The sequence below is a fragment of the Hypanus sabinus genome, chromosome 13, assembly GCF_030144855.1.
Source record: "Hypanus sabinus isolate sHypSab1 chromosome 13, sHypSab1.hap1, whole genome shotgun sequence".
In the NCBI taxonomy this organism is placed as follows: Eukaryota; Metazoa; Chordata; class Chondrichthyes; order Myliobatiformes; family Dasyatidae; genus Hypanus; species Hypanus sabinus.
The window spans coordinates 14,265,191-14,288,695 of NC_082718.1; the positions used below are offsets into that span (position 1 = coordinate 14,265,191).

At 41.7% G+C, this 23,505-nt stretch overlaps 1 protein-coding gene across 3 annotated transcripts; it reads left to right on the plus strand.

Annotated features, from left to right (window-relative positions):
* Positions 1-87: 87 nt before the first annotated feature.
* On the plus strand, positions 88-23,505 carry LOC132403461 (alpha-N-acetylgalactosamine-specific lectin-like). 3 transcript variants are annotated; one of them, XM_059986865.1, is made up of 6 exons: positions 88-158; positions 637-707; positions 13,433-13,587; positions 16,358-16,498; positions 18,389-18,503; positions 23,311-23,505. In XM_059986865.1, the coding sequence occupies exons 2-6, from the start codon at positions 653-655 to the stop codon at positions 23,385-23,387; spliced, it is 543 nt and encodes a 180-aa protein (XP_059842848.1). In that variant the 5' UTR covers positions 88-158; positions 637-652; the 3' UTR covers positions 23,388-23,505. The 3 variants fall into 3 exon arrangements, with proteins under 3 accessions (XP_059842848.1, XP_059842849.1, XP_059842847.1); XM_059986866.1 differs by lacking the exon at positions 88-158 and adding an exon at positions 441-559 and having other exon boundaries at positions 18,389-18,446; XM_059986864.1 differs by lacking the exon at positions 88-158 and adding an exon at positions 450-559.

A 23,505-nucleotide genomic window follows, 5' to 3' on the forward strand; every position in this document is an offset into this window, starting at 1 on the left:
CTGAGCAGACTTCACTCCAGCTCCTTATTGGAAAGTGGTCGTCATTCTAAATTAGCCCATTCCTCACAAATGGATTACAAATTCCAGAGTCAGTGATGGAGGGAGATCATCCCCTATGATGGGAAATGGAAGGGAAACAAACCAGAGCAAGGATATGAGTGAGTGAGGTGATCTGTGTGAATACTCTGTTTTTGAAGGGTTTAACTGAATATTACATCCTAATTGTTCTTGTTGATAATATTTATTGAACTCAAATATCACAAAAACGTCATGGGATCATAAATGCTTTCTACAGCCTCCACTTCTCAGTGTTCAGTTAAAGAGTAATGTTCTGCAATCATACTTAGAGCTCACAAGTCATTTCTGTGGTTTCCTGTTAATTTTGTTCTGTTCAGTCTATGTTGATTAGCCAGTGGTAACAGTTACGTTGGTTAGACGAGCCAATTGTGTTTAATTTCAATATTTTCTGAGGTTTCTAAGATTGAAAACAACACATATTTGGGGACGCAATTCCATTAGAAACTTTATTGATGCAGGGAACTGGCAGAGAGAGAGAGAGGTGCGAATGGTGACGGGATATCCCCAACTTCACTGGGAAACTTGACTGTAATGATGGATTATTTTCTTTTGTTTCAGGTTTGAGAGAAGAAACATGATGCTGGTCTGGGTTTTGGTGATGACCGTGCTGCTTGTAAGTGATGTGACAGGTAAGGTGCATTCATTCTAGGAGCTTTATAAATATATTGCTGTGAGGAACACTGGTCCTATGTTGGGACTGCGGGACATGGGAATTTGTTGACATTGGACTGGTCAGGATGTGGTAGCAATTGTCTTTTTTCTGGGATACTCATCTCCAAACTGTTGATATGGAAGATGTCAGAAACTCTCCTGCAGATCAATAGACAGAGATTTTTCAACAGTGATGTTTCATAGCAAAATAAAGTTGTAGGTAAGTGGATATGTGACTTTCTGTGAGGAACTCTGTGGATATAGAGAAGTAACTTCTCTAGGCACTGGGTCCAATGCACAAAGTGCAGTCTATTTGTCACCAGTGAGGTTGAGCGTGAAGGCATGAGGGAGCATGGCCTGATTGCAAACGACTCACAGCTTTTGTTCATCTTTTCCTTTTTTTCTGGAGGAAAATTTATTCCATTTCTCAGATGATGGCCCTGAAATTCTGCTTCCTTTTTCATAAGCAATAACTTGGTTCTTATTTGATGAAGTGTATTTTCTTTGTTTTGCTGTTAAAGAGCATTTTTAATTATTCCAAATCTCCAGCTTGCTGCTCTTTTATCACTGATAAAATCCTTTTCCTTTGATCTTTGTCATTGAATGTTACCGATGGTTGGACAGCTCTATCTGCTGTTCTTTGTATCTCTGGTGGATATACAGTGTGTTTGTTATAAACTGTGGGTTTGTTCTTTAAATTTTCATTATTACTTCTCTGCTATCACACCTGTGAGAGTGGTTTTAAGTCTAACACTGTATTGCTACTGTAAAACAACCAATTTCATCGAATGTACCAGTGAAAGTGAACCTGATTCTGATTCCTTTTGTATATTCTCCATTACCCACCTGACCAAGGCAAAGTCACGCCTCATATCTGTATCTGGCTTATTTTACTTTTAAATTCTGGAGTTGTTGAAAATCTCTTTAATATGTTCATTCTTAGCTGAAGATACATGGACTTCAAGATTTTTTAAAAATTATTTATTAAATTTTTAGAAAATTACAAGGACTAAATGTAATGATAAAATAGTAAGAAAGAGAAAAAAATAATATTAACCCTCCTCCCTCCCCTTAACCCTCCCCCCCTTAACCCTTGTCTAAAGAAAGAAAAAAAAGAAAGAAAGAAGAGAAAGATTGCCTGGATATCAGAGGATCCCCACATGCTCCATGGGGTTCAAAATAATTTTTATTTTTATTTTTAATTTTCCCCAATTACTTTATAATTTTATCTTCAAAGGACCTATGTATTTAATCTTATCTTTTGTAGGTATGGGAGCCAAATTTTCAAAAATATATCATATTCATTTCTTAGATTGTATGTAATTTTTTCAAGTGGAATACAACTATATATTTCATTATTCCAATGCTCCATAGTTAAATATAAATCAGATTTCCAAGTAACTGCGATAACTTTTTTGGCTACTGCCAATGCAATTTTTATAATTTTTTTCTGATACTTATTCAATTTAAGTTTCGGTATTGTCCCTTCAATGTCTCCTAATAAAAATATTGGACTATGTGGGAGTTGTACTCCAGTAATTTGTTCCAATAAAAGTCTTAGATTTATCCAAAATGATTGAATTTTAAAACAAGACCAAGTAGAATGTAAAAAAGTACCAATTTCTTGATTACATCAAAAACTCTGGTCAGACATATTTGAATTTAATCTATTTATTTTCTGTGGTGTTATATATAATTGATGTAAAAAATTATATTGTACTAATCAAAGTCAAACATTTATTGTATTTATCATACTATCAGAACATAATCTTGACCAGCTTTTTCCATCAATTTTAATATTCAAATCAGATTCCCATTTTTGTCTTGATTTATGAATTCCTGATTTAATTGTCTGTTTTTGAATCAAATTGTACATACAGATTGTAAATTTTTTAAATTTTTCCTTTTTGAATTAATATTTCTATTTCACTAGGTTTTGGCATCAACATTGTTTGACCCAGCTTTTCTCATAAATAAGCCTTTAATTGAAAATAACAGAAAAGAGTGTTGTTTGATATTTTATATTTATTTTTTAATTGATCAAACGACATCAATATACCTCCTTCAAAACAATCACCTATATATTTAATCCCCTTTTGGAAACAATTATGTAAAATTTATTATCCATTGTAAAAGGAATAAGCCTATTTTGAATTAAAGTTCTTTTTGCTAGTAAAGATTTCTTCATCTCATTGTCCATATTTACCTTATTCCATAAATCAATCCCCGTATCTGTTTGGATTCCCATTTATATATAAAATCTTCTGGTATGTTTCCTCCTATCTTATCTAATTCTATTCTAATCCATGCCGGTTTTTCTTCATCAAAAAAAGACGCGATAAATCTAAGTTGATTTGCTTTATAATAATTATTAAAATTTGGAAGTTGTAATCCTCCTAAATCAAATTTACATGTCATTTTTTCCAATGATATTCTTGACATCTTTCCTTTCCAAAGAAATTTCCTTACATATTTATTCAATTCTTGAAAAAAACTTCTGAGGCAATTGTATTGGTAAAGTTTGGAATAAATATTACAATCTAGGAAATATATTCGTCTTTACAGCATTAACTCTACCTATTAATGTTATTGGTAATGTCATCCATTTATCAAGATCCTCTTTTATTTTTTTAATAATGGCAAATAATTTTGTTTATATAAATTTTTTACATCATTATCAACTCTAATACCTAAATATTTTATCCCATTTATTGACCATCAAAATTGAGTTACTAATCGACATTGATTATAATTTCCTTTGGTAAGGGGTAAAATTTCACTTTTATCCCAATTTACTTTATACCCTGATACTTTCCCATATTCTTCCAATCTAAAAGATAGTCTTTGCAAAGATTGCAATGGATTTGGTAAATAAATCAAAACATCATCAGCAAATAAATTAATCTTATATTCTTCTTGATTAACTCTAAAGCCCCCAATGTCTGAATCTGTTCTAATTAATTCAGCTAATGGTTCTATTGCCAATACAAATAAAGCAGGTGATAATGGGCAGCCTTGTCTAGTTGACCTTGTTAAGCAAAATGATGTTGAAATCTGACCATTTGTAACGACTTTAGCTTGAGGATTAGTATTTAAGGTTTTAATTCATTGTATAAAAGATTTTCCTAACTCATATTTTTCCGATACCTTAAATAAAAAATCCCATTCCAATCTATCAAATGTTTTTTCTGCATCCAAAGCAACAGCCACACTCATTTCCTCTCTTTTTTGTGCCAAATGAATTATACTAACCGAGGTATATTATCCATTAATTGTCTGTTTTTTAATAAAACCTGTTTGATCCATATGTATTAATTTTGGTAAATATTTAGATATTCTATTCGATAAAATTTTTGCTATTATTTTATAATCTGTATTCAACAAAGAAATAGGCCTAGATGATGTTGGTTTTAAAGGATCTCTATCTCTTTTTGGCAATACAGTTATGATCGCTGCTAAAAAAGATTGTGGGAGTTTACGCATTCTTTCCACTTGATATATTAATTCCATAAAAGGAATTAATAAATCTTTAAATTTTTTTATAAAATTCAGGAGGAAAACCATCTTCTCCTGGGGATTTATTACATTACTCTGAAGTGATCCTAAAGCTTCTTCAACCTCTTTTAACGTAAAGGGCATATCTAATCCTTTCTGTTCTTCCAAATTTAATTTTGGAAGAGTTATTTGTGATAAAAATTTATCTATCTCAACAATCTTATTTTGTGATTCTGATTGATATAGTTCAGTATAAATTTTTTTTTAATTTCATTAATTTCTAAAGGTTTATAAGTTACCTGATTTACACTTGTTCAAATTGCATTTATTGTTTTAGAAGCCTGTTCTGTTTTCAGCTGCCAAGCAAGAATCTTATGTGATCTTTCACCTAATTCATAATATTTCTGTTTAGTTCTCTATAATTACTTTTTCTGTACGATATGTCTGGAGTGTATTATATTGTAATTTTTTATTAACAAGGTCTTTGTTTTTCTTCTGTCATATATCTTTGAGATTCTCTTTCTAACTTTATGACATCTTTTTCCAATTGATCTATTTCTGCCATGTCTTCCTTCTTAATTTTAGATGTATAACTTATAATCTGACCCCTTAAATATGCTTTCATCACTTCCCATAATACAATTTTATCCTCAACTGAATGTAAATCTGTATCCAAAAAAAATTGAATCTGTTTTTTCATAAAATCACAAAAATATTGATGTTTTAATAAAATTGAATTAAATCTCCATCTATAGATCGATTCCTCCTTATCCATCATTATCATTGTCATTATCAAGGGGGAATGATCTGACAGTATTCTTGCTTTATATTCCATACTTTTCACTCTATCCTGAATATTTTTTGATAATAAAAAAGAATCAATCCTTGAATAAGTTTTATGTCTATTTGAATAAAATGAATAGTCTCTTTCTCTTGGATTAATTTTTCTCCATATATCAATCAGGTTTAAATCTTTCATTAATGATAAAGTTAGTTTTATTACTTTTGATTTTGTAGCGACTTTAGTTGACCTATCCAAAACTGGATCTAAACAAAAGTTAAAGTCTCCACCTATTAATATTTTATCATGTGCAACAGCCAAAAACTTCTTGTATGAATTTTGCATCATTTTCATTTGGTGCATAAATGTTCATAAGAGTCCATAATTCTGAACAAAAATTGACAATGTATAATCACATATCTCCCCACAGAATCAATTATGACATTTTGTATTTTAATTGGTAAAGTTTTATTAACCAAAATTGCATCTCCTCTCGATTTTGAATTAAATGAAGCTGCAATGACATTTCCAAACCAATCTCTCTTTAATTTCTTATGTTCTGTTTCTGTTAAATGTGTTTCTTGTTGAAAAGCTATATCTCCTTTCATTTTCTTAATATATGTTAAAACTATTTTTCTTTTCACAGGTCCATTAAGTCCATTAACATTAAATTTAAAAAATTAAGTAAATTAATCATTCATAATACCTTGGGAATCCTTTAAAATACTCCACGTTGCTATGAGTCTCTTCCCAACTATCCAGGCAAAAAAGAAGAAAAATAGAAGAAAGATAACCAATATATAAGAAAAAAAAACAAAATACCCCCCCCCATTAATGTTGTGAATAAAAAGAAACACAACATTACCCTCCCCCATTTTACAGGTCATGGTAATCGCCATGATTGTACACGTGAAACTTGCAGCCATCGATCAGGAGCTCCTCCAGCTCCCCAGCAAAAAAAAGAAAGAAAATATATTAGTGAAGAAACAAAAAAGAAAATAATTAATGTCTCTACTCCCAGTTAATACTCCTCAACTATTTTTTTCTTCTTATTCCTTATAGATGTCTGTCAAGTCCAACCATGTTTCAGTCTTCATCATTAGTCCACTTCATTTCTATAATTCTTTACTCCCCCTCGTGGATATCAGGTAGTTCTTGCACAAATTTCTCCGCTTTCCGGTAGTCAACAAAAAATCTTCTTTCTTCGTTATCCAGGAAAATGATCAATTTTGCTGGGTAGCTCAATAAAAATTTATAGCCCTTTTCCCATAAAGATTTTTTCACTGGATTAAATTCCTTCCGCCTCTTCAGAAGATAGTAACTTATGTCTGGATACAAAAAAACTCTCTTCCCTTTGATCATCAATGGCCCATTTCTCTTTTTTGCACCTTCAAGATCACTTCTTTATCTTGGTACCTTAAGCATTTTATCAAAATTGATCTTGGATTTTGATCTTGTTGAGGTTTTGATCCTAAAGCTCTGTGTGCTCTTTCAATTTCAATTACTTGACTTCTTTCTTTCATTTCCAAAATTTTTGGAATCCATTCTTGGAAGAATTTTGTTGGATTTTCTCCCTCTGTACCTTCTATAAGACCAACAATTTTAATATTATTTCATCTACTAGAGTTTTCAAGCACATCTATTTTTTCCAACATCCGTTTTCTTTCTGTTGTCCAGGCAAGATTATTGTCTTCTATCTTATCTATTCTTTCAGTGTTTTCTTCCATTTTTACTTCCATCTCTTTAACTTTATTATCCATCTTCTTTTGTTTTTCCACCACACTATCAAGTGTAATCTGCATCCATCTTATATCTGTTCTTATAGCTTTTAATTCATTCATCATATATATCAGGATATCTCTTATGTCTCCTTTAATCTCCTCCTTTCCCTCTTCTTCTTCATATGTATTTCCCAAAGAATCTGATTCCACTTCCGATTCACTTCCAGCTGTAGTTGGGATTTGTAGTTTTGTTAATATCTGTTCATGCATACTTGTTTCTTCGCACATGCATTGTTCTTACCGTTTCTTCTTAGAGACCGCTGACATTGCCGCAACTTCCTGTCCCGCACCATCAGAAGTGCCATGCACTTCACCGGGAGGAAATCCAACTTGAGTCCGAGGCTTCACCGAAACGGTTAGGCCTTTTCCCCCGCCGACTTACGCAGTCTTCGAAGGAGTAGCTTTCTTCTGTTTCAGTTTAGGAGCCATATCTAAAGATAATCCTGAGTTGCTTATAAACAGTTTCTAATAGGTACTTGTTAACTCTTCTTCACTTAAACCCTATTTCATTACTTTTTACTAGGGAGCTGGATTCCCAACGTCTCAAGCCTACATCATCACATGACGCCCCCGACTTCAAGATTTTGAATTAAACTTTGTTCATTGCTCATTGCTGAGCTGTTGGATCTTTAACATTAAGGTCCAGAAAGCCATTCTGCATATACTTAGTGAATGCTGCTAATGTGCATTTCCCAATCTACATGAAGGTCACAGAACCTCATGACTGTAGTATTACCCTTCTGAAATGTGCCTCTGAGATTCTGCTGTATTCCACACTTTACACTCCCACCACTGGGGGCCCAGAGACAAACCCAATATCTTCTGCACATTTTGGTTTCTCAGCAAATGAAAAAGCAGCAAACTGACATTACCTCATTTACTAAACCCAGATCCTTTCTCCCCGTCTTCATCCCATCATTTATGTCAGGACTAACCCCTCCTTTATCAATTTCTCTGTCTCTTCAAATCCCATCTGAAAATAGTTAATTCCCAACAATGGTCAATTTGTAACTAGATTTCCAGAGGAATGGACAGAAAATCACACCAGTTGACAAATTTGTCAAGGGAGGACAGACTGAGGGAGGGGGCCAGGGTGGGACGAGATGGAAGGAAAAGAGGTGAGAACAAACCTGTGCAAGATGTTGTATCTCTGATCATGATGAGTACGTGGTCAGATTGTGAGTGCATGTCTGTCTACCTGTCTGTCTGTCTGTTTAATAGAGCTTAGTCCCCAATGGAATTGGCCCTCATTGCCAGCAGACCAGGCACACACTTTGTCTAGAGTAGACAGAGTGGTAGTTGTTGTATAACAGGCACCCCACATTGAATGAAATCCTGCACCAATACTCCTTTGGAAGGCAAATCCTTCTCGATCCTGATGGACAGCCTAAGAAGAGAAAGTGTACAGTTTCCTTTAACATCTCCATGCAATTGTCCTTGATTAGAAGCACCACTCTAAATGATGATTTGTGCCATCACTCAGATCATTTCCTGATATATTTTCTCTTCCTAATGTCAGGCTAATCAGCCTGCAGTTTGTCCATCTGTCCCTTTCTCCTTTTTACATGAGATGGACCGAGGGAGATCACATTAGGTCTGTATTAAACACTAGACAGGCCATGGTTACAGCTGGTGCTCCTTCCTCCCCTCGAACTCTGACCTTCTGTCTGTCCATCAAAATCTGGTGTTGTGAATCAGCAAATTCTGTGAATGTTTATAGAAAACAGAAAACCTACAGCACAATATAGGCCGTTTGGCCCACAAAGCTTTTGCAAATGTGTACTTACTTAGAAATTACCTAGAGTTACCCATAGCCCTCTGTTTTACTAAGCTCTACGTACCTTTCCAGAAATCTCCATTGTATCTGCCTCCACCACCGTCACTGGCAGCCCATTCCACGCACTCGCCACTCACTGCGTAAAAAACTTACCCTGACATCTCCTCTGTACCTACTTCCAAGTACCATAAAACTGGGCACTCTCATGTTAGCCATTTCAGCCCTGGGAAAAAGCCTCTGACTACCCACACGATCAATGCCTCTCATCATCTTATACATCTCTGTCAGGTCACCTCTCATCCTTCACCGCTGCAAGGTGTTACGAAGCCCGTAACTGGGTACCAGCAAAGATAGGAGTATCCGTTGAAGTCTGATGATACTATTTTAACAGTATTTATTAGTAAAAATACACAAAAATAATATCAATGCAAATATACAGATAATATACGACATCAATACTAAACCTAAAAGTGCGGGTATAATAATAATCAATAAGAAATAAGCTCTATCGTTGTCTAGGGGATAATGAATTGTCCGATGGAAATATAAAGTTCACTTCAGTTCATGCAGGCTGCGGTAGTTGCTGCTCACTGTGTTGCAATTGTTGGAGGGAAAGAGGGAGAGAGAGAGAGTAACAGCTATTGACTTGCTGACTTTCCTTTTACGATCTTGATCCGTCTCCGTCCTTTAGCTAGACCGTTCCGTGGAGGACTCATCACCCAGGCAAGTGTAGACACACACACAAGCCCCCACCGGTCTCGTAGCATCTCTCCTGGTGCGTCTGAGGGGTGTTCCCCAGATCCTACTTTTATCCCCACTCACAGGGTCTCAGATGTCAATCAGGTTGGGATGATGCAATCCCTCAACCAGACCACTCTGGTTGCCCCCGAGGGGTTTCAATGAATATAACAGTACTCAATACATGATTCCTTCTCCAAGAGACAATAACAGTAATTTCTCTCTTTGTCAATAGGAGACATTCCAACCTGTGCTGTGCCTCTCTCTCATAAATTTGTGTGAGCTGTTTATCTCTCTCATTTCCTTTGATAAAAGCATCGGAATAGTAGCGATTTGCGATTCTCCAAAGGGGGAGGGGGGCTTTGGCGATTCTGTGCCCTTCTGCCCATCAGAGTTGCTCCTCATTTGTAACATAGGAGAAAAGGCCGAATTCACTCAACCTATTCTCATAAGGCATGCTCCTCAATCCAGGCAACATCCTTGTGAATCTCCTCTGCACCATTTCTAAGGTTTCCTCATCTTTTCTGTAGTGAGGTGACCAGAATTGAGCACAGCCCTCCAACTGGGGTCTGACCAGGGTCCTATATAGCTGTAACATTACGTTTTGATTCTTAAACTCAATACCATGGTTGATGAAGGCCAATGCACTGTATGTCTTCTTAACCAGACAGTCAACCTGCACAGCAGCTTTGAGTGTCCTATGAACTCAGACCCCATGATCCCTCTGATCCTCCACACTGCCAAGTGTATTATCATTAATACTATATTTGACTTACCAAAGTGAACCACCTCACATTTATCTGGGTTGAACTCCATCTGCCACTTCTCAGCCCAGTTTTGCATCCTATCAATGTCCCTCTGTTACCTCTGACAGCCCTCTACACTATCCACAACACCCCCAACCTTTGTGTGATCAGCAAATTTACTAATCCAGCCCTCCACTTCCTCATCCAGGTCATTTATGAAAATCACTAAGAGAAGGGGTCGCAGAACAGATCCCTGAGCCACACCACTGGTCACCGTCCTCCATGCAAAATATGACCCATATACAACCACTCCTGGCCTTCTGTGGGCAAGCAATTACATAGCAAGGTCCCCTTGGATCCCACTCCTCCTTAATTTCTCAATAAGCCTTGCATGGGATACCTTATCAAATGCCTTGCTAAAATCCATATACACAACATCTACTGCTCTTCCTACATCAATATGCTTAGTCACATCCTCAAAAAATTCAATCAGGCTCGTAAGGCACTACCTACTTTTGACAAAGTCATGCTGACTATTCCTAATCATATTATGCCTCTCCAAATGTTCAGAAATCCTGCCTCTCAGGATCTTTTCCATCACCTTACCAACCACTGAAGTCAGACTCACTGGTTTATAATTTCCTGGGCTATCTCTACTCACTTTCTTGAATAAGGGAACAATATCTGCAACCCTCCAATCCTCCAGAACCTCTCCCATCCCCATTGATGATGCAAAGATCATTGCCAGAGGATCAGCAACCTCCTCCCCTCACCTCCCATAGTAGCCTGGGATACATCTTGTCTGGTGCCGGTGACTTATCCAACTTGATGCTTTCCAAAAGTTCCAGCATATCCTCTTTCTTAATGACTATATGCTCAAGCTTTTCAATCTGCTGTAAGTCATCCCCACAATCACCAAGATCCTTTTCCATGGTGAATACTGAAGCAAAGTATTCATTAAGTATCTCTGCTATCTCCTCTGGTTTTATACACACCTTTCCACTGTCACACTTGATTTGTCTTATTCTCTTATATCTTAGCCTCTTGCTCTTCACATACTTGTAGAATACCTTGGGGATTTTCCTTAATCCTGCTCACCAAGGCCTTCTCATGGCCCCTTCTGGCTCTCCTAACTTCACTTTTAAGCTCCTTCCTGCTAGCCTTATTATCTTTTAGATCTCTATCATTACCTCATCTTTTAACCTTATGTTAGCTTTTCTTTTCTTCTTGACTAGATTTTCAACAGCATTTGTACACCCTGGTTCCTACCATTCTTTCCCTGTCTCATTGGGACTTACCTATGCAGAATGTCACGCAAGTATCCCCTGAACATTTGCCATATTTCTGCCATACATTTCCCTGAGGACATCTGCTCCCAGTTTATGCTTCCAGGCTCCTGCCTGATAGCTTCATATTTCCCCGTACTCCAATTAAATGCTTTCATAATTTGTCTGTTCCTATCCCTCTCCAATGCTATGGTAAAGGAGATAGAATTGTGATCACTATCTCTAAAATGCTGTCCCACTGAGAGACCTGACACCTGACCAGGTTCATTTCCCAATACCAGATCAGGTACAGTCTCTACTTTTGTAGGTTTATCTACATATTGTGTCAGGAAACCTTCCTGAACACACCTAACAAACTCCACCCCATCTAAACCCCTTGCTCTAGGGAGATGCTAATCAATATTTGGGAAATTAAAATCTCTCACCACAGCAACCCTGTTATTGTTACACCTTTCCATAATCTGTCTCCCTATCTGCTCCTTAAAGTCCCTGTTACTATTGGGTGGTCTATAAAGAACACCCAGTAGAGTTATTGACCCCTTCCTGTTTCTAACTTCCACCCACAGAGACTCAGTAAGCAATCCCTACATGACTTCCTCTTTTTCTGCAGCTGTGACACTAACTCTGATCAGCAGTGCCACCCCCCATCTCTTTTGCCTCCCTCCCTGTCTGGTCTGCAACATCTAAAGCCTGGTACTTGAAATAGCCATTCCTGCCCCTGTACCATCCAAGTCTCTGTAATGGCCACAATACATTAACTCCAAGTACTGATCCACGCTCCAAGCTCATCCGCTTTGTTCATGATGCTTCTTGCATGAGAATAGACAAATCTCAAACCATCGGTCTGAGCGCATCCGTTCTCTATCACCTGCCTATCCTCCCACTCGCACTGTCTCCAAGCTTTCTCTATTTGTGAGCCAACAGCCCTTTCCTCCGTCTCTTCAGTTCAGTTCCCACCCCACAGCAATTCTAATAGCCTTAGCAAATTTCCCTGCCAGGATACTTGTGCCCCTTGGATTCAAGTGCAACCTGCCCAAAAGAGGTCCCAATGATCCAGAAATCAGAATCCCTGCCCCCTGCTCCAATCCCTCAGCCACGCATTTAACCTCCACCTCACTATATTCTTTAACTCACGGTCACGTGGCACAGGCAATAATCCTGAGATTACCACCTTTGAGGTCCTGCTTCTCAGCTTCCTTTCTAACTCCCTGTAGTCTGTTTTCAGGACCTCCTCCCTTTTCCTATCCATGTCATTGGTACTTACATGTACTGCAACCTCTGGCTATTCTCCTTCCCACTTCAAGATATCATGGACACGGTTAGAAACATCAATGACCCTGGCACCTGGAAGGCAAACTACCATCTGTGTTTCTTTCCTACGTCCACAGAATCAGCTGTCTCACCCCCTAACTATAGAGTCCCCTTATTACTGCTGCCTTCTTCCTTTCCCTACCTTTCTGAGCCACAGGGCAAGACTCTGTGCCAGAGCTGTGGCCACTGTCGCTTCCCCCAGGGAGGCTGTCACCCCCAACAGTACTCAAACAGGAGTACTTATTGTTAAGGGAGACAGCACAGGGGTACTCTCTAGTATCTGCCTCTTGCCCTTCCCTCTCCTGACTGTCACCCACTTATCTGTCTCCCGAGGCCCTGGTGTGACTACTTGCCTAAAGCTCCTCTCTATCACCTCCTCACTTTCCTTGACCAGATGAAGGTCATTGAGCTGCAGCTCCAGTTCCCTAACCCAGTCTCTAAGGAGCTGCAACTTGATGCACCTGGTGCAGATGTGGCCATCAGGGAGGCTGGGAGTCTCCCGGACTTCCCACGTCTGACACCCAGTACAGAACACCGGCCTCACAGACATACTTCCTGTTTCTATTCTTCACAGGTAACCTACCTGGCCTCAACTCCTGTTGAACCAAAGCCCTCCTACTCCATCACCCGCTTCTCCAACACCCGCTTTGTAAAGCTGTCTCCTTTTAAACTTCACACTGGTCTAACTCACTGACATCCGCGCGCCTGTGCAGTCATCCCTCGTCCTTCATTTATGACTGGTACTTTGCTAACTGTAGTTGGTTTAAATGCTAATTCTTTGACTGAAGGGACAGAGAATTCCTTGGAACTGGAGAGGACTCAGCATCACCTTGAAAAGCGTGAACTATCCAGAGGACCCTGTGATGAAAACTGGTTTTATTATTCTCTTTTAAACTCCTGTTACCGGTTTTTCAGTGAAGAAAAGACATGGGAAGCAGCTGAGGTAAGTCCCTGGATTAAGTGATTTCTTTGGAAGTCCTGTGGAATATCGGTCTCTGCTGGTTCATTCCCATGAACTCACAGCACAGCCTCTAGTTGAGTTGTCTGTGATGAATCCCTATGTTCCAGGGAGTGTTTCACTGTAGCCATGGGCTCAGGTTTCTATCAGTTGGATCAAAGGGTGAAATATTTGGATTTTAGTAGAATCTACACATCCAGAAGTGGGTTTAGAAACTAATGATTTTGCAGTGGAAGTTCAAGTCACTTCTTTAATAATTTCATTGAGCTTTTTGAGGATGTGGCAAAGCTGACTGATGAAGGTAGAGCTGTGGTTAATGTTTTACATTAGTGGTCACCAACTTTTTTAAGTCCAAGATCCCCTACCTCAGCCTTTGTAAAAGGCAAGATCGACCCCACATCAATTAGTTACACACATGTGCACCGGGGCAGAAAAGACCGGAAGTAAAACCCCACAACCCGGAAGTAGAGATAATGTTTAAACACCGGAGGTACCCACTGTTTTTTTGCACTGCGGACCGGTCTAATATTGATAATATTCTTGTGGACTGGCCGATGGGGGCGGGGGGTGTGGCTAATCACGACGGGAATACAGCGATACTTGCAGGTTCCTTATTTCCAGTCTATTCCGCAATTTAGTTTTCGCGGCTCTCAGCTTCTGTTCGGCTTGCTCACGTTTCTTCCTCTGAAAAAGCTCAGCGGGTTCATCTTTAAGTGCAGGGTGCTTGGACACAAGGTACTGAAACTGTTTTGAGCCATTGCCTCATTAGACAGCCTCTGCGCCCGAACTCAGCCTCCTGCCCGCCCACCACCAGACGCCTTGGCCAAGGGCAGCTGGTCGTGGGTGGGGTGAGAGGACAAGTTCAGAGCCAGAGGTCCCCACAGCGGTCGCAGTCCGGAGCAAGTGGCCGACCGAGCGGGGCGTGCGACAGAGCACCCACCTGCCCACCCTTGTAGGATCTATCGGCCGACAAAAGTTTACTTCAGTAGATCGCAGCGCGGTAGCTGCTCTGCTACTTACAAAATGCTGAGTCCGAATTAGGTCGTCTGCGAATATTTTAGCACCGGGTTCCCCATGAACATTCGGTGTGGTGAACAGGTTCAGAGGCAGCGCTCCAGGCCAGTAGCGACGGCACTTCCCGCCGGCCACACGAGGCCAACCAGCGATCCCTGGCGCGAGTGTGTCACTGCGTTTAGTCGCCTGATGACCTCGCATGTATTCAAGTTCAACAGTGTGCGTGACAGGGAATGAGGAAAGATGCAGCTGACTCATATTGTTTCAGCTGTGGGGACCACAGAAGTACACTGTGTAGTGCAGGAGAGCTACACGCTTGTGCACTGGGCAGAAAGAACGGAACTAAAACCCTGCAACCCAGAAACAATCTCTCAACAGTATTTGTGTATTTATTTTTCTTTTTTTGGGATCATCCGGGGAAGTCTTACAGATCGACTGGTCAATCGCGATTGACAGGTTGGCGACTACTATTTTACATTGATTTTTGTCAGTCATTTGATAAGGTCCTGCATGGGATGCTCATCCAGAAGGTGAAAGTGAGTGAGATCTGTGGTGACCTGGCTGCTTGGATTCAAGAATTGACTTGCATGTAGATGAGAGAGTGTAGTAGTCAATGTATCTTATTCTGGATGGTATTCCCTGACTGATAGTGTTCCATTGTGAACTGTCCTGGGACATTCTACAGTTTGTGATGGATGTAAGTCACATGAATAAAAATTCATGGTGGGTGGGTTTTGTAAGTTCACAGACTGCAAAGAGTGATAGTGTTGTGGAGAGTGTGAAAGATTGCCAAAAAATATGGATCATTGTAGATATGGGTGAAGAATGGCAGATGAAGTTTAATCCAGGCTGGTGCTGCACTTTAGGAGATCAAATGTGAAGGAACAGTACATGGTTAGTATTGGGGCCCTTGACAGCCATGATGTACAGATACTTCTTAGGATGTAAGTCCATAGCTCCCAGAAAATGGTTGCACAAGTTGATGGGAGATGAAGAAGGTGTAAGGCATGCTTGTTCTTATTAGTTGAGGCAATGAGTTCAAGAGACAGGAAGTTATATAGTTATTTTGCAGTGTTATTAAACTCTGGATAGGCCTTGTCTGGAAAATTTTATTCATTCTTGGTCTGCCCATTACAAGAAGGATGTGGAGGCTTTGGAAAGGAGTCAGACAGGTTTATGAAGCTGTTGCCTACATTGGTGGTCCTGTGCTCTAAGGAGAGGTTTGAGAAATTAGGATTTTTATCTCTGGAGTGGTGATGACTAAGGAGAGTCTTGATGGAGTTTATATAAATATGAAATGCCTAGACAGAGTAGACAGCTGGTATCCTGTTCCCATGGTCAATGTGTCTAATACCAGAGGGCAGGTACAGTATTTTAGTTGAGGGGGAGTAACTTCAAAGGAGCTATGTGGGAACAAATTTTGACAAGGAGGTGGAGGGTGCCTGCAATGTGCTCTCTGCAGTGGTGGTGGCAGTAGATAGAATAGAGGTGCTTACGAGGCTCTTAGATAATCACATGAATATACAGAGAATGAAAGGATATGGGCTGGGTGCATTCAGAAGACATTATGTTAATTTGGCATTTTTGGCTTAATTAACCTCACAACATTATGGATCTGAAGGCCTGTTCTTCAGTTCTACTGTTATTTGTTCTGTCAGGTTGGGCAATTTACTGAACGGCCTGTAAGAGGACGAAAGACGCTGATTCTCACTGACAGATAAATTATTTCTTTCATTTAAAGGATTTCTGTGATCAAAAGTCATATTACGGACAGCTGGCTTCAGTGAATTCAGATGAACACAATGCTTTCATTTCTGAAGTAGTCGCTGCCGTGGAGAAGAATAAGCCATGGGCTTGGATTGGCCTGAATGACATTTGCATGGTAAAGTTAACGATGAGGCTTTACACTACAGGATGTCATGACCCTGGCCAGACCAGAAGTTGTCCTTCCCCAACCTCCTCTGACCATTTCAGAGGGCAGATTACATTAACACATTGATGAATCTCTGAAGTGGCATCAGTGTTCACTGACAGAATTACACCTGACATCCTGTAGAGTAACAGGGGTGCAGTAGTGTAGTGGTTAAGTTACTGGGTGTACCCTAATGATCCAGGGACACAAATTTGAATCCCATCCAAATCCGGATTTGGATCCAAGTAAATAAAATGCAATAAATCCAGAGTAAAACATTTTTATCAGAAATGGTGACAATGGAACGACCAGACTGTTGTAAAAACTCATCCGGTTCACTGTTGTTCTTCAGGGTGAGGAATCTGCCATCCTTCCCCAGTCTGACCTCACTGTGACTCCAGAGATCCATCAATGTGTGACTCTTACCTGCCCTCTGAAATGGTCAGAGGATGATCAGGGAAGGACAATAAATTATGCTCTGACCAATGACACCAAGTCATGTGAACAAATAAAGTCACACATTTTAAAGTACACAAATTGCTGGAGGAACAAAGCAGGACTGGCAGCATCTATAGGGAGAAGCACTGTCGACGTTTCTCCCTATAGATGCTGCCTGGCCTGCTGTGTTCTACCAGCATCTTGTGTGTGTTGTTTGAATTTCCAGCATCTGCAGATTTCCTCAAGTTTACAAATGTTAATGTCCCTGTTTATCTTTACACGAGCCTTCTCTCTCTCTCCTTGTGGTGAACTACATATACCTGTCTGGACATGCCCCCCACACCCCGCTGACTGCTCCTGTGGTTCCTCCCACGGACCCCGGTATAAAGGCGATTGGAGGCACAGCCCCTTCCTCAGTCTCCAGGATGTTGTGTGGTGGTCACTTGCTGCTTGTGCTTTCTTCCAGCCAATAAAAGCCTACCTTAACTCACGTCTCAGAGTTATTGATGGTGCATCACTCCTTCATCTGACATGATCAGTGTGACTTTCCTTTCTCCCTCATGAGTGGTGTCTCTGTCTTTTCCTACCAATCACTGACCCCAGTGCGTCACAATCTGGAGAAAAGAGTTTCTCTCGAGGAGCCTGCTGGATTGATCTGTGGCTCTCCTGTGTTTGTGGCCATGCACCACAAGTGGAAACATTTCTCTATGTTGATCCTGTTGAATCTTCACAGTTTGAAGGAGGATCCCAGTGAGCTGCTTGGCCATTCCACACACAATCATCTGGCTTCAACATCCAAGTGTTAATTGTAGATGTGGCTCTACAGTTAGAAAAGGTAGCCATTCAGAGAGAGAGAGAGATTACCATCAGTCAATGAGAGACAATGGCTCAAGTTTGCTCAACCTTTATTGATATGTATGACTTTTCATTTCTGGTATTGTCCCTGCAAACGTGTTCTCACCTTCAGTGGTGTCTCCATACCCAATCCATACATTGGAGACCAGAACTCTATACAGGATCTAAGTGAGTCACAAATTTTCCTGCCTCCAATTCACATTTGGTTTTGTAGTCTGTGTCCATTCATGTGCAGTCTTTTTAAGTTCGTCTGTCGTTTGTCCCTCTAGTGTTTATGAGATCAGTTTGTGTATTTGTGCTCAATAACTCGTTGTCCGAGTTATCATTTCTCCTTCTCCCTGACTTTTACTCTCAGATCCGGTTTCTTTTGTTCCAAGGATTCTGTTTCTTCCATGAGATTTCCCCCACCCTGACAGTCCATCATTTAAAATCTCATTCACTGCCCCGTTTGTCCTGTCTGCTCGTATTCTGGTCTCACTCTGACTCAGGTCCAGCTCCTCCCTGTACCATTAAGTGACAGGTTACTCAGTGTTCCCACAGAAATAATCACTGATTTCTATCCCACAGGAAGGGAATTTCACATGGATCGATGGAACTGACTACACTTACAAAGACTGGGATAGAGGTCAGCCTGATGATCACGACAATGAAGACTGTGTGCATATTCATCATGGTGTTAACAGTGAGGGAAACTTTATTTTCTTCGAAGTCCGTTTCAGACACAGTATTGAAGAGGCTTGTCTTTTGCACTATCAATAACTCTAGGAGACTGGAAGTAGAGTACAAAATGATAGGCTTTTATTAACAGCGAAAATGGGCACAACCATGTTGAAGACTGTGGGAGGAGCAGTGCTCCAATCACCTTTATATAGGGGTCTGTGGGAGGAACCACGGGAGCAGCCAGCAGAGGGGCATGTCCAAACAGATATACATGGTTTACCACAATCACCCCTCCTTTTTTTTTAAAGGAGAGTCCCCAGGGGGCGAAGTTCCCGACATGTATATTTACAGGTCAAGCCTATCAGACGGTCGAGTACATTGCTGCGATCTACGTAGCACCAGTGGTGATTGCACTGGTGACGGGTGTTGTGCTGGCTCCGGCCTGACTTGAGGTGCCAGCCCGTTAGGCATCAGTAACCCCACATGCGTGTGCGTGTGCGTATGCGTGGTGCTCAGTACGGGAGTGTCGTGAGGTGTCCGTGTAGGGCTTGGAGTGCGCGGTGTCACGTGGGGATATAGATCGGTGGGTACGGGGTTCATAGTTACCACAGACTGTTCAGGGTAGGGGTCTGGTGTTCCTGCGGGCGCCAGGTCATGGATGGAGACCATGTCCTCCCGCCCATCAGGTTGGCATGAAGTAGGTGAACCTGCTGGGCCCCCGAGTGGCAAACATCTGCATGGAGGGCGTATAGCCAATTGATCTGTGCACTGACACATGTTCCCCGGGATAGGGCATCGGAGGTTCCTTGAGCCGTCCAGGCCAGTACAGGATGTCGTAGTTGTAGGTGAAGAGTTCAATTCTCCATCTCAAAATTTTATCATTTTTGATTTTGCCCCGCTGTTGGTTGCTAAACATGAATGCAACCGAGCGCTGGTCAGTCAGCAGGGTGAACTTTTTGCCGGTGAGATAGTGCCTCTGGTGCCTAATAGCTTCTTTCTCCATTGCGGAGAGCTGAATTTCAGGGCCTTGACGGGTATGGGAGAAGACCGCCACCGGTCTTCCTGCCTGATTGAGGGTAGCAGCCAGCGCGAAGTCGGAGGCGTCACTCTCTACTTGGGCGGGAATGGTCTCATTCACTGCATGCATTGTTGCTTCAGCGGTGTCCCCTGTAATGCAGCTGAAGGCCGCGTGGGCCTCAGCTGAGAGGGGAAAGGTGGTGGACTAGACCAGGGGGCAGGCGTAATAGGAGAAGAAGCCTAGGCACCTTTTGAGGGCTCTGAGGGTGATGGGAAGAGGGATTTCCACAGGGGGCGCATACAGTCGGGGTCAGGGCCAATGACTCCCTTCTCCACGACATACCCAAGGATAGCAAGTCGGGTGGTTCCAAACACACACTTGTCCCTGTTATAGGTAAGGTTAAGAGCTTTGGCCGCTTGTAAAAATTGTTGGAGGTTGGTGTCGTGATCTTGCCAGTTGGACTGCAAATGGTGATATTATTCAGATATGGGAACATGGCCTTCAGTTGGCACTGGTCCACCATCCGGTCCATTTCCCTCTGGAAGACAAAGACACCATTTGTGACACCGAAGGGGAGGCGCAGGAAGTCTGCCGCCCGCCTCGAAGGCAGTGTAGGGGCGGTCCTCCGGGCAGATGGGGAGCTGATGGTAAGCGGATTTTAGGTCTATGGTCAAGTACACATTGTACTGAGCTATTTGAGTGACCATAACCGTGATGCAAGGTAGTGGGTACACGTCAAGCTGCGTGAATCTATTGATGGTCTGGCTGTAGTCCATGACCATCCTATTTTTCTCCCTGTTCCGAACAACAACCACCTGGGCCCTCCAAGGACTTGTGCTTGGCTCAAAGATCCCCTCCCTGAACAGCCGCTGCACCTCCAACTTAATGAAGGCCCTGTCCCCTACGCTGTACCTCCTGCTTTTAGTTGCCACAGGTTTACAGTTGGGAGTCAGGTTGGTGAACAGTGGTGGGGGAGGGATCTTAAGGGTAGAGAGGCCGCAAGTGGTGTCCGTAGTGCAGCTGTTGGCATGGTGTAGGGTGGGATGTGCGGTTCGGTGTGTGTGTGTGGTCAGTAGCGGGGTATGTGACGAATTCCCACAGAACTGGGGATTCCTGACAGTGATTGTGGGAGGGGCCCGTCATACTCCATTGTCACGCTTTTCAGGTGGCTCTGGAAGTTGAGCCCCAATAGCACAGGGGCACACAGTTGAGGCATGACCAGTAAGACAACGTCCTGATATTCTGTGCCCTGCACCACCAGTGTCACTACACAATCCCCCAGGATGTCTGTAGTATGCGACCCAGAAGCCATAGCTACCCTCTGGCTTACCAGTCGTTTCACGAGTCTGCAGCGTTGCACCGTGTCCGGGTGAACAAAACTCTCAGTGCTCCCGGTTTGGACTTACAGGCCTTGGCGAAGTTGCCCTTCTTTCCGCAGCTGGAGCAGGTAGCTTCTCGGGCCGGGCAGCATTTTTGGTGGTGCTTCTCGAGTCCGCAGAAGTAACACTTCGTGGACTTGCGACTGGCAGCAGCCGTGGTCGATTTGTCGGAGGGTTGCAGGGACTTCACAGACTCACGACTGGCAGCAGCCGTGGTCAATTCACTGGCAGGTTGAGGGGTCTGCAGTGTCCACGAGATCGGCGGGAGATCGCATGCATGGAGAGCATCAGCATTGTTCAGAGCGGCCTCCAGTGTGTCGGCCAGCTCAATCGCCGAATGTAAGGTAAGATCGGCGTGTTCCAGCAGCCGCTTCTGTACGTACACTGACCTGATCCCCGTGACGAAGGCGTCTCGTGCCAGGAGGTCTGCATGCTGTTCCGCCGTCAGCTCCCTGCAATCGCAGGCCCGCACGAGTGTCTGTAGGACCCGGACAGCGAAAACGGGCACAACCATGTTGAAGACAGTGGGAGGAGCAGTGCCCCAATCACCTTTATACAGGGGTCTGTGAGAGGAGCCACAAGAGCAGTTGGCAGAGGGGCGTGTCCAGGCAGGTATATGTAGTTCACCACACTTGTCACCACAGAGGAATGAATCGACCCCATGCTCATCTGAACAACAGAGCTAATTTTTCAGATTCGACTCAGTGTGACGCTTACAAGGAATGTAATATCAGGTTTGGAGGATCCTGAGGCGTGGCACTGCAGATAAAGAAACTCAAAGTACAAAGTTCAAAGAAAATTTAATATCATTTGCTCGTGGGCATTCACAGTAAATACAAATAAACACAATAGAACTACTCACAAAGACAGGCAAAGAACCAACGTGCAAGAGGCAACAAATAGTGCAAGTATAAAAGAAACAAACCAAATAATAATAAATAAATAAATAAATAAATAAATAAAGATTCAATAATATTGGAACATGAGTTGTAGAGTCCTTCAAAGTGATTCCATAGGTTGTGGAATCAGTTCAGTGCTTGTGGGACCATCAGCTCCTGTATCTCCGTTCTCATGGCAGCAGCAAGAAGAGAGCCTGGCCTGGATGGTGAGGGCTCCTTAATAATAGTATCTGATATCTTGTGATAGCACTCTTTCTTGGTATACTCAAGTCAAGTCGTCACTTTTTATTGTCATTTCAACCATAACTGCTGGTATTGTACACAGTAAAGACGAGACAATGTTTTTCAGGACCATGGTGTTACATGACACAGTACAAAAACTAGACTGAACTATGTAAAAAAAAACACAGAGAAAAACTACACTAGACTACAGACCTACCCAGGACTGCATAAAGTGCACAGAACAATGCAGGCATTACAATAAATAATAAACAAGAAAATAGGGCAGTAAGGTTTCATCCAGGCTTTGGGTATTGAGGAGTCTGATAGCTTGGGGGAAGAAACTGTTACATAGTCTGGTCATGAGAGTCTGAATGCTTCGGTGCCTTTTCCCAGACAGCAGGAGGGAGAAGAGTTTGTATGAGGTGGGTGTGGGGTCCTTCATAAGGTGACAGACTGGCCATACACACTACCTTGTGTTGACTGTTTGGTTCGAGGGTATTGGTGTTTCCATTCCAAGCTGTGATGCAACCAGTCTCTATTGTGCATCTATAGAAGTCTGTCAAAATCTTCACAAACTTCCAAGAAAGTAAAGGTGCTGCCATGGTTTCTTTGTAATGGCATTTAAGTGCTAAACACAGGATTCATTCTTTGAAATGGTAATGCTGAGGAATATAAAATTCTTCGCCTCTGATCCCCTAATGCGGACTGACTCATGGCCCTCCCATTTTCTCCTCATAACAGAAAGAAATAATTTTTTTCTGGGTAAAAATTGAAACCAGAAATATTATGTTTATCTTCTACATTCCAGAGATTCCAGACCCTGTTCCCATGAAACAGTGAAGGCTCAGTTTATCACTGATGGGATAGGCACGCTGTCCAGGGGTTCCAGCCCAGGGTGAGCCCAGCCACTTCAGTCTGGAACACTCCAAGTCCCCAGTGAATTTTGTGAGATATCAGGTTTCAGCAACACTTATCCTGACCACAATAGGAAGTGACTCCCTTATTTTACAAGGCAACCACATGGATCAAGGTCAAAAAAAATTCATGGCTCATAGACTTTGACTCAAAAAGAGGAAATATTTAGATTAAACAAAAAATAGAAAGTGCTGAAAACACTCTGCAGGCGAGGCAGCATCTGTGGAGAGAGAGAAATAAATGTATTTTCTCCATTAATGACCTTCCTCTTTCTCTATATACACATGCTGTCTGACCTACTGAATATTTCCAGAATTATTTTCAGATTTTCAGCAACTGTAACATTAAGCTTGTGGACTAACAGGTCAATGTTGGATTCCTTTTCTCTGCTTCAAGGTCCTTCAAAGTGGAATGATTATCCCTGTGATGAGAAACTTGGCTTTGTTTGTGCCTACAAATTTCACAGTATTTAGAAGACTCCAGAACTATCCACTCATCATTTCCAGCGGTGGATTCAGTGCCTGATTTCTTTGTAAACACTCTCACTGTCTGTGGAGACTGTACTCATTTAGTTTCTCAGCCAATAATAAA